This window comes from Rhinoderma darwinii, chromosome 4, assembly GCF_050947455.1.
Source record: "Rhinoderma darwinii isolate aRhiDar2 chromosome 4, aRhiDar2.hap1, whole genome shotgun sequence".
NCBI classification, from domain to species: Eukaryota; Metazoa; Chordata; class Amphibia; order Anura; family Rhinodermatidae; genus Rhinoderma; species Rhinoderma darwinii.
Genome location: NC_134690.1, coordinates 171,843,736 through 171,858,182, shown reverse-complemented (window position 1 = coordinate 171,858,182; position 14,447 = coordinate 171,843,736). Strand labels below are relative to the sequence as shown.

Here is a 14,447-nt window from a genome sequence, read left to right as displayed (position 1 = left end):
ATGTTGTGTGGGGGCACCTATGGAGGGTATTATACTGTGTGGGGGCATCCATGGTTGCTGTTGGGCAAGGCGGCTGGGCATAGGCGCGCACAGGGGTCTGGTGGTGTTGGGGAGGGGTAGAGGTGCCCAAGCTAAATTCTTGCACCAGGGCCCATGAGCTTTTAGCATACGCCCCTGACAACAACGTACTAGTACGTTGGATGTCATTAACGGCTTAAAGACATATAAGTAAGTGACACCACTCTGATATGTCCTTACTCTTGGTGAACCGCTAGACTGGAAGACCCCTTTAAACCAGAAGTAAATTCTAAAGAGAATCTCCTTGGATTCAATCCTGGTTTCTGGCTAAAAAACAACTGCATCAAAACTCCACTGTATGAACAAAGAGGAATGGATAAAACATTTATTCAATTACAGATGTATCCTCCTGCTCCTTGCTTTTGAGTTGATGGTTCTAATGACAGCTAGATCAAACATCAGAGCCTCAGTACCTTGTAGTGGATACTTTTAGGCCCTGTTTAAACCTTGCCGTTTAGATACATTGAGTATTGACTTTTCCCGACACCTATAACATTTGCGTAGTCGTCAGAAAAACAGCGGTGTAGCTTTGAGGCACAGAAATGCATTCATTTGGACTGCAGCTGTAGCCCATTAAAATCAATCATTGGGCTACAAAGAGTCTTGGCGTAGTCCTGGCCTAAATGTTCTCGACTGTTTGAAGCCAAAACCAGGCATGGAAATAAAAAATTAAGATAACTCTTTCCCTATAGTTTATTCCCCTTGTGGTTTTGGCTAAACAAACACATACAATACTGCACCAAACAGCCCTGTGTGAATCTGGCTGTACTGGGAGTTATTCAGTAAATGTCCTGGCATGTCCTCTCTGTTCATTTTGCTTAGTAAGCTGGATGCACGCTGTTCATCATGTGCTGTGAGGCGTGGGGTGGGGCGAGGGGAAAACACAGAGGAGGTAGGGCTACAGATCAGAAAATAATCTGAAGAAACGAAACTCAGTTGCAAGTGATCACTGACATAAATCTCCAGGAGAGGAATACCCAATAGAGACTAATATAAGGTAATATAACAGAGGGTTTCTAAGAAACTGGGCGCTCTAAGCAGGTATTTTAGTAACTCGTAATTTACTAATTATCTCCGGGCACTGGCAGACTTTAATGGCCTTTAATTTAACCACGGTGGCTCCGTTAGCACTATTGTCTTGCAGCACTGGAGTTCTGGGTTCAAAACCAACCAAGGACATCTGCATGGAGTTTGTATGTTCTCCCCGTGTTTGTGTGGGTTTCCTCCAGGTACTCTGGTTTCCTCCCAAAAACATACCAATAGGGAATTTAGATTGTGAGCCCCAATTGGGACAGTAAGAAAGGACCTCTGTACAGCGCTACGGAATATGTTGGCGCTATATAAGTAACAGAAATAAATAAATAAATAATGGCTATAAGTCAACAGGGAGCTGAGCCTGGTTATATAGAGCAGTGGAGTTCTAAAAGGCAGCACACTATACTGTTCTCTTAATTTATGACCAGCAGGGGGCATTGTCTAGAGAGAGATTGTTGTGATTCAGTGGTTTCTCTGACAAGTTAAGACTTGTGCCACTGGCAAGACTTTGCTTCTATTTATACTGTCATGAAGGAAATCCCCTGGCTGTGGATGAAAAACAAAAACAGTTAATCTGCTCCCCCTATTCCGTATCCACACAGGAGTAATATGTTGGAGTAACTTCTAGTCCCTTGGAAAAAAGATAAATGACGTCGGTGTTCCACAATAATAAAAATCCATAATTTAATATAAATGCATATGAAAAAAAGTAACATCTTATTTCGTGTCAAAATATAAAGCAGGTTTCTATGTTGAAATCTCCGCTTATACGCATACAATATTTTAGATAGATAACTGCCACACGCTGCCCTGGGGAGAGACAAAATCTCTCCCAGAGTTTCAAAAATGTCCGAAAAATTGTACACAAGTTTAGAAAACTACAGATTTTTTTACATGTGTTTTTGGGCACCTGAAACACAGCATTTTTAAGAAAAAAATTAAAATAAACCACTTTTTTTTCTGGTGTTTTGCTGGCGTTTTTTTGCCGCAAAAAAAAAAGCTACGTGAGATGTTAGCTGAAAGTCAATGGTGAGATATTGAATGCACTGCAAACATTACATTTTTTGAGGTGGCGTTTTTTTTCTTCTTTTGTCTTGAGTTTTTTCCCTCAGTGGCGGTTTTTGCAAATCGCAAGGTGTTGGTTTAGAGTTTTTCATGCAGTTAGTGGCGTTATTCATGTAGTCATGTAATTTAGTCATATTTTTTGTGGCTTTTTTTTTTTAGACTAAATCGTGTTGCAAAGAGGACTGATTTGCAATGTAAAAATGCAACTTCCAAAAAAAAAAACACAGGTATTAAAACACACTATTTGGAAAATACAACACCAGAAAACAGCAGGAAAAAAAAATACATGTATTAAATCAAACTAAATAAGAAATTCAACTTAAAGCACCATATAATTACTGCATACATTTTAAAACACCAGAAAAACTGTGTGAAAGAGGCCTTAATAAAAACAAAAACCACATGGCTTATTTTTACATGCGTTTTCAAATACTGAAAAACAAAAGTGTGGATGAAGGATGGGTTAGGGCTTGTCCACGCGTAACGGAATTGCTGCAAAAAATGTCTGCGGCATTTCCGTTAAATCTAGCAGACATACCGCTGCGGCAAAATCGCACCATTTCCTGCGTTTTTTTACTGCAGAATATGGTGCGGATTTTGCTGCGTTTTTCGAAATGCTGGGAGATGGTGACGTCTCCTGAAAAAAGCAGCAATTCAGTTCACTTTCCGCAGCAGGAAATGACTTGCTGCGGTTCGAAAAATACACACCGCAGGTTAGGCTAAGTTCACATCTCGTTTTTACTCTACATCTGACGTGCACGTTTTGAGATGCGAAAATAGTGTCAAAACGTTACCACAGCGTGCACATTGATTTCTATGGTCAGGACGGATACAGTTTGTGCATACGTTTTGTGTGCTTACGTTGTATCCTTTCTTTTCCCATGTCCTGAAAAGCGTAGTCTACTACGCTTTTTAGCACTTTTCAAAAACGTATACGTTTTTATTTGTATTGAAGTCAATGGCGATGTTGTGACGAGGTATGCAATATTAAACCCTACATTTACATACGTAAAACGTATACGTTTTTGCAACCTTATATGGGAAATCTTGACTTTACAAAGTTTGATTTATCTAAAGAACACAAAAAACGTATACGTTTTTATAAGTAAGAACGGACACAAACGTATACGACTTATAGCACAAAATAACTTAAGCGTATGTTACAAATGCATACGTTTTTGTAACTTTAAAAACTTATACGTCGTCATATACCACAATTGTGTGCACAAAACGAGATGTCAACTTAGCCTTAGGCCTTATACACACGAACGTGTTATACGTCCGTGCGACGCGCGTGATTTTCACGCACGTCGCGCAGACCAATGTTAATGAATGGGGCCGTTCAGATTGTCAGTGACACTCATGACATGTCCTATATTTGCCCGTGTTTCACGCTGCATGGACCCATTGAAGTCAATGGGTGCGTGCAAATCGCGCTCGGCACACGGAAGCATTTCCGGGTGCCGCGCGTGATTCGCGCAACAGCAGTAAAATAAATGAATAAAAACAGAAAAGCACCACGTGCTTTGCTGTTTGTAAACATAAAACCAGAGTGTCATAATGATGCCGGCTGCGCAAAAATCACGCAGCCACGCACCATATGCTGATGACACACGGACCTTTTGCTGCGTTTTGCGCGCGCAAAATGGACACGTCCGTGTGAATAAGACATTAATGGGGTTTTCCACTTTCTGACAACTGATGAGCTATCCACTGGATAGGTCATCAGTATATGATCGGTGCGTGTCCTGACACCCGGACTCCTGAAACCCCTTACATCACTGTCCATATATGGACAGTGTTGTCAGGGGCAACCCCAGAGCCATAGTCCCAGGCAGAGCACTACTAGCCCTCTGCCTGGGAATCCTGCTCTGCTCCTGACATCCACTGTCCATATATGGATAGTGATGTCTGGAGCAGAGCTGAAGTCCCAGGCAGAGGGCTAGAAAAGGCTCTGCTCCAGTACTCCAGCTCTTGGGGAAGCCCCTGACATCACTATCCATATACGGCTAGTGATGTCAAGGGCAACCCCAGAGCTAAAGTCCCAGGAAGAGCGCTACTAGCACTCTGCCTGGGACACTGCTCTTCTCCTGACAACACTGTCCATATATGGACAGTGATGTCAGGGGCTTCCCTAGAGACGGACTCCACGTGAGAGCCGCTTGTATTGCTCTGCCTGGGACTCGTTCTCTCCCTATGACATCACTGTCCATATATGGACAGTGATGTCAGGGGCTTCCCCAGAGACGGAGTCCCGGAGCAGAGCCACTAGCGCTCTTCCTGGGACTCCTTTCCTCCTGACATCACTGTCCATATATGGACAGTGATGTCTGGGGCTTCCCCTGAGACGAAGTCCAGCTGCAGAGCCGCTTGTAGCGCTCTGCCTGGAACTCCTTCTCTCCTCCCGACATCACTGTCCATATATGGACAGTGATGCCGTGACAATGGCAGCGACAGCACCCGGCAGTCGAGTGGGCCCCCCAAGGGTAGTGGGCCCCGGCACTTGCCTGATCCCACATATGGCCCTAGTGTGCTACTGGAAAACACAGGCCTCAGAATCAAAGAGGCACCTAGAGGATTTTGGGGCCTTCTTTTTATTAGATTCAATTTTAGGCACCATGTCAGGTTTGAAGAGGTCTTGTGGTGCTAAAACAAAGGAAACACCACCAAAAAAAACAACATTTTGGAAACTACACCCACAAGGAATTCGTCTAGGGGTGTAGTTAGCATTTTGACCCGACAGGTATTTCATAGATTTTATTAGAATTTGGACGTGAAAATTAAAACATTTTAATTCTTTCCAATAAGATGATTTAGCTAAAAAAAAAAAATTCCATAAGGAATAAAAGACAAAAAGCCCCCCAACATTTGTAAAACAACTTCTCCCTAGTACGGCAATACCCCAAATATGCTCATAATCTGCTGTTTGGGCATACAGTAGCGTTTAGAAGGGAAGGAGCCCCATTTGACTTTTGGAGTGCAGATTTTACTGGATTGGTTTCTGGGCATCATGACGCATTTGCAAAGCCCCTGTGGGACCAAAACAGTAGAACCCCCCCCAGAAGTGACCTAGTTTTGGAAACTACACATCTTAAAGGGAATGTGTTGCCAGAAAAACATGTTTTTTTTTTAAAAATTAAACATTTAGTGTGTGGGTGATTAAACATTGTTCAAATTTTTTTAATTTTTTTGCACGAGTCCATGTAATATTATAAATTATTTCTAATTTATAATACTACCCATTTTTGGTCACTAGATGGAGCTGTTCCCAAAATTGCAGCATTGCAACATTGGGTTAAAAGCCCTCGCTCTAGTGAGCTCTCAGCATCCCCCCCTCCTTTAGCCTGGCTAGTGCCGGGATAAACGAGGGATTTGAAAGGTTTAACCTCCTACACTGTGTGTCGCCATTTTTTGAGGTAACCCACAGTGTAGTAGGTTTACATACAGTAGTAAACACACACAAACACTAACATACATTGAAATCTCTTACCTGCTCCTGCCGCCGCGGCTCCCTCCGGCCCGTCCGCTCCCTTTGCTGCCGCTGTTCCGTGTGCACAAGTCCGGAAGCCGCGACCGGAAGTAGTAATATTACTGTCCGGCCGCGACTTCCGGTCCACAGGAAAATGGCGCCGGACGGCGCCAATTTCGAATAGGACTGTGTGGGAGCGGCGCATGCGCAGTTCCCACACAGACGCCGTACACGGCAGTCAATGGGACGGGAGCCGTTCACAGTCCCTATGGGACTGTGGCTGCCGTATTCCATGTCTGTGTGTGTCGTTAATCGACACACACAGAAATGGAACAAAAAATGGCAGCCCCCATAGGGAAGAAAAAGTGTAAAAATAAGAAACAGTAAAACACAAACACACAAATGAAAATAAACGTTTTTATTAAAGCACTAACATCTTTAACATATAAAAAAATTATTTGTGATGACACTGTTCCTTTAAGGTATTCCCCTAAGGGTGTAGTGAGCATGTTAACTCCAGAGGTGTTTTCCAGAACTGAGTGTGCACTCGATGTTGCAGAGTGAAAATGGCAATTTTTCCATAGATATGCCATTTTAGTGTTCAATATGTTGTGCCCAGCTTGTGCCACCATGAAAAGACAGCTCTCTAATTATTATGCTGTGTTTCCCGGTTTTAGAAACACCCTACATGTGGCCCTAATCTTTTGCCTAGACATTCGACAGGGCTCAGGAGTGAGAGAGTATCATGTGAAATTGAGGCCTAATTTGGCGACTTACAAAGTTTACGGTTCAAAATTGCAGGGCTCTGATGTAAAATAATAAAAGAAACCCCTGAGAAGTGACCCCATTTTGGAAACTACACCCCTCAAGGCATTTATAAAGGGGTATAGTGAGCATTTTGACCCCACAGATCTTTTCCATAAATTAATGTGGGGTGGATGGTGCAAAGTAAAAATTGCAATATTGACAGTTTGGGGAATTTTGCTGGGAAGTGTTGTCCTGGTATAATACGGGCACCCTCGCTTCCAGCAGATATGCTTGAGCCGTCCCCTTCCTGGTTTCCTAATATCATCTCCTGAAACAGAAGAAATGTTCCCCTCTGGCCTGCACAACTGTATATTTTGTCTTTCCAGACTTATGGGAGCCATAACTTATTTTATTTTTTCATAGATATAATGGTTTGAGGGCTGTTTTTTTTCCAGGACGAGCTATAGTTATTATTGGTACTATTTTGGGATACGTGCGACTTTTTGTTTACTTTTTATCTTATTTTTTTGGGAGGCAAGGTGACCAAAAAACAGCAATTTTTAGTTTTTTTTTATATTGTTTTTCCGTGCATTATAAATGATGTGTTAACTTTATTCTGTAGGCCAGTATGATTCCGGCGATACCATTTATATAGCTTCTTTATGTTTTACAACTTTTTGCACAATAAAATTACTTTTGTAAAAGGAAAAAAAAATTTTTTTTTGTCGCCCTGTTAAGAGAACCATAAATGTTAACATTTTTCGTTGACTGAGTTGTATAAGGTCTTTTCCTTTCTTTTTTTTGTCAGACGAGCTATAGTTTTTATTGGTACCATTTTTGGATACATGCAACTTTTTGATCACTTTTTATTCCAATTTTTGGAGAGCAAGGTGACAAAAAAACAGCAGTTCTGTTCACATTAGAGTTTGATTTCCGTTCATAGGTTCCGTTCAACCATTCCGTTGGAGGAACCGATGAACGGAAACTATAGCTTCCGTTTGCATTACCATTGATTTCAATGTAATGCTTCCATTGCAGTACGGTTTTGTTTCTGTGGAAAAAAACGGAAACTATATGGAACAGAGAGAAACAGAAACCAACTCCAACGGAAGCATTACCATTGAAATCAATGGTAATGCAAACGGAAGCTACAGTTCCCGTTCGGCTTTCTGTTCATCACTTCCGCCGACTAAATGCTGTATGCAACCAAACGCTGATGTGAACAGGCCCTAATTGTTTTATTTTATTACTTGAAACGTAATATTTTTTTTTTTCATTTTTTAGTTCCACTAGGGGACTTCAAGGTCCAACTGTCTGATTGCTGTTCTAATACACTGCACTATCTATGTAGCCTAAATAGTCAGGATTGTCATCTACATAGATACATAATACTGAACAATCTGAAAGAGTATGCGTTTTCTAAATCTACATTTTAGGCTTTATTTACTCGTCACTTTTTTTGCAGTGGTTTTGTGATAACCACAGTAATAAACGTGACTTAGCCAAAACATGTCAATAAGGTCTTAGGCTGGGTTCACACGACCTATTTTCAGACGTAAACAAGTCTGAAAATAGGGCTACAATACGTCGGCAAACATCTGCCCATTCATTTGAATGGGTTTGCTGACGTACTGTGCAGACGATCTGTAATTTTACGCGTAAAATGACTGCCTCGGCAAAGAAGTGCAGGACACTTCTTTGCAACGTAATTTAAGCCGTTCTTCATTGAAGTCAATGAAGAGCAGCTCAATATTTACGAGCATCAAAGACGCCTCGCATAATGCGAGGAGGAGCTTTTACGTCTGAAACGACGCAGCTGTTTTCTCCTGAAATCAGTTTGTCTTTTCAGACGTAAAAGGTAGCTAGCGTGTGCACATACCCTTAGGCCACCTCCATACAGTGTTTTTTACGTGTCTTTTTAATGCCGGTTTAAATTTTTGTGTAATTTTGTACATGCGATTTTCTTGGCAAACCTCAGACCTAGAGCACATTTTGGTTAAAAAGAAAAAAAAAACAGATGCTACAAACCAAATCACTGTATGTAGATATTTTCATATTTTGCCATAGACTAACTCAGATCTGGTTACAGTGTTTATCCAGACTCATACAAATACAGGTTAACAACTGCAAATTTGTTTCTTTCTCAGTTTCTTCAACTTTTTAAAAAAGTACAATGGGACCACCAGAAAAAAAACATTTACAAAAGGCTGTGCCTGGAAGCAGCACTCCACCTGCTGTAGACAGCCCTCAGAGCAACTTGTCGGCTAGAAGATCTCGTCAAGGTAAAGCACTGGAGAAGCCTGGTCCACGTAAAAAAATTCAAGAGCCACGCAGTGCCAGTGAACCACCGAAAATATACAAACAACAAGACATCCACCCTACAACAAGAAGCACAGAAAGCTCAGAAGACTCATCAAATGCTTCAAAAGGAGCAGCCTCTGACAATAAGCACACAACTGCCTCAAAGGAATCTGGGCCTCTCCATCCTGTCCGTGATGTCCCTAAAAGACAAGCAACAAGGAAATCTGTATATCATCTTCAAAATCATCTTTCTCAAGGAGATATTGAGAAAATAGAAATACAGACCCGTGGCCAGAGAGAGAATCAGGAATGGTATTACTGGCGTCAGAAGCGCATTACCGCATCTTTAGCGCATCAAATATCTCACAGTAGATTTGCTAATCAAAAGACCAATGATATTCCACAATCCTATTTGAAAGCTATACTGGGTTTAGCACCCAAAGTGCAAACTGCTGCCATGAACTGGGGTATTAGAAATGAGAAAAAAGCTGTGCGTGCCTATGAGAGACTGGCATCAATCAGTAAAGGCAGAGAAGTGCAGGTGGAAGAGTGTGGTTTATTCATTCACCCAACCAAAAATTGGTTGGCAGCAAGTCCTGATGGGCTAGTGATAGACAGGCACACAGGCAAGACCCTAAATATTCTAGAGGTAAAGTGCCCATATAAACATAGAGAGCACACAATATACGAGGCATGCAAAGACCGCGATTTCTGCTTGTCCGTAAATGGAGATTCTTATCATCTGAAACCACAACATACCTACTATACCCAGGTACAGTGCCAGATGGCAGTTACGGGCATAAGCAATGCAGACTTTGTTGTGCACACTAACAAAGAGACTGCGGTTATCCCAGTGAAATTCGACCTAGAGTTCTGGAAAGTCACAGAACCAAAGCTGGAAAGATTCTACATGGAGGCTGTACTGCCTAATGTAAAACAAGGGGGCACCTCCAAAGAAGATGTGCCGAATAAAGGTGTGTACACCCCAGAGGAATAAAGAAGTGACCTGCTGTGTGGGTACAACTGCTTAAATTTTGAGTCCGGTCTTAAAACCACTAGATGTTTGCTTTTGGAATTGCTGTAATAGTGATAAGATTAAGTAAAATAATCTAAAAGAAAAGAAGTCTGTGTATTCATATAAAACATTTCTTTATATGTGAAAATGGAAATCCATATGTAAGGACACTAGATTAGTGGAAAATTATTATTTACAGCTTTAAATGGAATTTTATCATATTAAAATACTTTCATAAAATACAGTCCTTTCATCTTCTTTTGGGGTTAAGCATGTATTCTGCCTGATAGCATGCAGCCAGGACCAACATCAGGAATTTCTGGGACCAATACAGCCAAGGAGTCCGGACCCCCTAAAAGTATCAGGAGAGGGAGCAGGGACGAAATGCAAACTGGCAGGGGCTCTGTGGAGGGGCGGGACTTAGACAATAGGAGGACAGGGGCTCTGTCAGGACCCAAGGTGGAGAGACTATGTGGCAGGGCTCTGTAAGGGGGTAGGGCTGGGGGCTCAGAGGCAAGAGGCAGACAACCTGACAGGGGCTCTGTGGTAGCGGAGAGACAGGTGGGCAGAGGCTCTGTGCATGGCCAAGGGGGAGAAAGTAGGTGTTCAGGGGCTCTGTGGGAGTGCAGGGGGCAACATAAAATCATTGCGCTGAAGTGGTTGCTTGGACAGAGCACAGTCACTCAGCAAGACACAGCCTAGCATTACCAGGGTAGGAAGGGCCACTGTTTTTGGGCTTTCCCAGCCTAATAATACCAGCGTGCGGCCACACCAGTGCCCAACCATCACTACAGATGGTTGGGTACTGGATTATACCCAGCTCTTCCCAGTACCCCAGGTGGCGGTGGTTATGGGGTAATAATAGACACGTAAGCATTCTCCCGGGATCATTGTTTTAATTCGTTCTGTTTTTAAGATGACGAAAATCTATACATTTTATTATCAAGATTGCTGGATGCAATGTTCTTTTCCATTGAATATTACCTTCTATATCCGCTGCCGACACAGAGGACTCTCTCTCCTGTTTCTACAGGCACCATTGAAATTCACAACGTGGCTTTGGATGAAAACGGAATAAGGCCTCATGCACACGGCCGTGTATGGGATTACGGCCTGTAAAAAACGAAAAGTAGGACATGCTCCATAATTCCTGGCACGGTTCTACGACACGGACACCTGTCCGTAGTGGTACGGAAAGATGTCCGTGGCCAATAGTACCGGGCGTGTCCGTAATTGCGGACTGTATTACAGTCCGTAATTACGGAGATTTTATACGGTTGTGTGCATGAGGCCTTACGTGGTGGAAACACGATGAGCGAACCCTTGCTAATACTTCATATTACTATATAACATTTCCCATATGTCTACTTTAGATTGGCATCATTTTTTGAACATCCTATTATTTTTCTAGAACGTTACAAGGCTTAAAATTTTAGTAGAAATTTCTCACATTTTCAAGAAAAGTTCAAAAGGCTATTTTTACAGGCGCCAGTTCAGTTGTGAAGTGGCTTTGAGGGCCTTATATATTATAAACCCCGAATAAGTCACCCCATTTTAAAAACTGCATCACTCAAAGTATTCAAAACAACATTTAGAAAGTTTCTTATACCTTTAGGCGTTTCACAGGAATTAAAGCAAAGTAGAGGTGACATTTATAAATAATTTTTATTTTTGCAGAAATTCAAATTTAATTAAAGTAACACAGAAGGTTTTACGAGAGAAACGCAACTCAATATTTATTGCCCAGATTCTGCAGTTTTTAGAGATATCCCACATGTGGCCCTAGTGTGTTAATGGACTGAAGCACCGGCCTCCGAAGCAAAGGAGCACCTAGTGGATTTTGGGGCCTTCTTTTTATTAGATTATATTTTAGGCACCATGTCAGGTTTGAAGAGGTCTTGTGATGCCAAAACAAAGGAAACACCAAAAAGAATACCCTATTTTGGAAACTACACCCCACAAGGAATTCATCTAGGGGTGTAGTGAGAATTTTGACCCCACAGGTGTTTCATAGATTTTATTAGAATTTGGAAGTGAACATTTTTTTTTTTACAATTTTCCAATAACATGTCGATTTATCTAAAAAACAAAAATCTATTTCCACAAGGAATAAAGAAGAAAAAGCCCCCCAACATTTGTAAAGTAACTTCTCCAGAGTATGTAAATACACCATATGTGGTCATAAACTGCTGTTTGGGCACATGGCAGGGCTCAGAAGTGAAGGCGCGCCATTTTGCTTTTGGAGCGCAGATTTGACTGGATTGGTTTCTCGGCACCATGTTGCATTTGCAAAGCCCCGGAAGGACGAGTACAGCGGAAACTCCCCAAAATTGACTATTTAGGAAACTACACCCCTTGAGGAATTAATCTAGGTGTGTAATGAGCATTTTGACCCCACAGGTGTTTCATAGTCTTTATTAAATTGGGCAGTAAAAATAATAATAATAATAATTTTTTTTTCAATAAGATGTAGATTTAGCTCAAAATGTTTCATTTTCTGAACGAATAAAAGGATAAAAAGCACCCAACATTTGTAAAGCAATTTCTCCGGAATACAGCAATACCCACATATGTGGTCATAAACTGCTGTTTGGGCTCCGAAGTGAAGGAGCGCCATTTGGCTTTTGGAGTGCAGATTTTGCTGGATTGGTTTCTGGGCGCTATGTCCCATTTGCAAAGCCCCTGTGGGACAAAAACAGTGGAAACCCCCCAGAAGTGACCCCATTTTTGAAACTACGCTCTTCAAGGTATTCACATAGGGGTGTAGTGAGAATGTTAAAGAGGCTCTGTCACCAGATTATCAAATCCCTATCTCCTATTGAATGTGATCAGCGCTGCAATGTAGATAATAGCAAACTTTTTTTTTTTTTTTTAAACGATCATTTTTGCCCAAGTTATGAGCAATTTTATATTTATGCAAATGAGCTTTTCAATGGACAACTTGGCGTGTTGTCTCGTTTTACCAACTGGGCGTGTACACCCTGCATGTGTTTTATAGAAATTAGTGTTCACTCGATGTTGCAGAGTGAAAATTGCAATTTTTCGAAAGATATGCAAATATGTGGTGCCCAGCTTCTGCCACCATGAAAAGACAGCTCTCTAATTATTATGCTGTGTTTCCCGGTTTTAGAAACACCTACATGTGGCCCTAATCTTTTGCCTGGACGATCAACAGGGCTCAGGAATGAAAGAGTACGATGAGAAGTTGAGTCCTAATTTGGCGACTTACAAAGTATTGGTTCACAATTGCAGGGTTCTGATGTGAAATACAAAAAGAAACGCCTGAGAAGTGACCCCATTTTGGAAACTACACCCCTCAAGGCATGTATTAAGGGGTGTAGTGAGCATTTTTACCCCACAGGTCTTTTCCATAAATTGTTGCGCTGCGGATGGTGCAAAGTAAAAATTGCAATTTTTCCCTAGATATGCCATTTCAGTGGCAAATATGTCATGCCCAAATTGTGCCACTAGAGACACACACCCCAAAAATTGTTAAAAGGGATCTCCCTGGTTTGGCGATGCCATATACAGTGAAGGAAATAAGTATTTGATCCCTTGCTGATTTTGTAAGTTTGCCCACTGTCAAAGACATGAACAGTCTAGAATTTTTAGGCTAGGTTAATTTTACCAGTGAGAGATAGATTATATTTAAAAAAAAAGAGAAAATCACATTGTCAAAATTATATATATTTATTTGCATTGTGCACAGAGAAATAAGTATTTGATCCCTTTGGCAAACAAGACTTAATACTTGGTGGCAAAACCCTTGTTGGCAAGCACAGCAGTCAGACGTTTTTAGTAGTTGAAGATGAGGTTTTTACACATGTTAGATGGAATTTTGGCCCACTCCTCTTTGCAGATCATCTGTAAATCATTACGATTTCGAGGCTGTCGCTTGGCAACTCGGATCTTCAGCTCCCTCCATAAGTTTTCGATGGGATTAAGGTCTGGAGACTGGCTAGGCCACTCCATGACCTAAATGTGCTTCTTTTTGAGCCACTCCTTTGTTGCCTTGGCTGTATGTTTCGGGTCATTGTCGTGCTGGAAGACCCAGCCACGAGCCATTTTTAATGTCCTGGTGGAGGGAAGGAGGTTGTCACTCAGGATTTGACGGTACATGGCTCCATCCATTCTCCCATTGATGCGGTGAAGTAGTCCTGTGCCCTTAGCAGAGAAACACCCCCAAAACATAATGTTTCCACCTCCATGCTTGACAGTGGGGACGGTGTTCTTTGGGTCATAGGCAGCATTTCTCTTCCTCCAAACACGGCGAGTTGAATTAATGCCAAAGAGCTCAATTTTAGTCTCATCTGACCACAGCACCTTCTCCCAATCACTCTCAGAATCATCCAGATGTTCATTTGCAAACTTCAGACGGGCCTGTACATGTGCCTTCTTGAGCAGGGGGACCTTGCGGGCACTGCAGGATTTTAATCCATTACGGCGTAATGTGTTACCAATGGTTTTCTTGGTGACTGTGGTCCCAGCTGCCTTGAGATCATTAACAAGTTCCCCCCGTGTAGTTTTCGGCTGAGCTCTCACCTTCCTCAGGATCAAGGATACCCCACGAGGTGAGATTTTGCATGGAGCCCAAGATCGATGTCGATTGACAGTCATTTTGTATGTCTTCCATTTTCTTACTATTGCACTAACAGTTGTCTCCTTCTCACCCAGCGTCTTACCTATGGGTTTGTAGCCCATTCCAGCCTTGTGCAGGTCTATGATCTTGTCCCTGAC

General features: G+C 41.9%; 1 protein-coding gene across 1 annotated transcript; it reads left to right on the top strand.

The window, feature by feature from the left end:
* Positions 1-982: 982 nt before the first annotated feature.
* Positions 983-9,818, top strand: LOC142760942 (uncharacterized). Its single transcript, XM_075864117.1, has 2 exons — positions 983-1,075; positions 8,542-9,818. Exon 2 carries the CDS (start codon positions 8,568-8,570, stop codon positions 9,690-9,692), a length of 1,125 nt encoding a protein of 374 aa, XP_075720232.1. The 5' UTR covers positions 983-1,075; positions 8,542-8,567; the 3' UTR covers positions 9,693-9,818.
* The last annotated feature ends 4,629 nt before the right edge of the window (positions 9,819-14,447 follow it).

Bases quoted from the DNA above. Each gene is read 5' to 3' on its own strand.
- LOC142760942 (XM_075864117.1), top strand. From the start codon at position 8,568: ATGGGACCACCAGAAAAAAAACATTTACAAAAGGCTGTGCCTGGAAGC.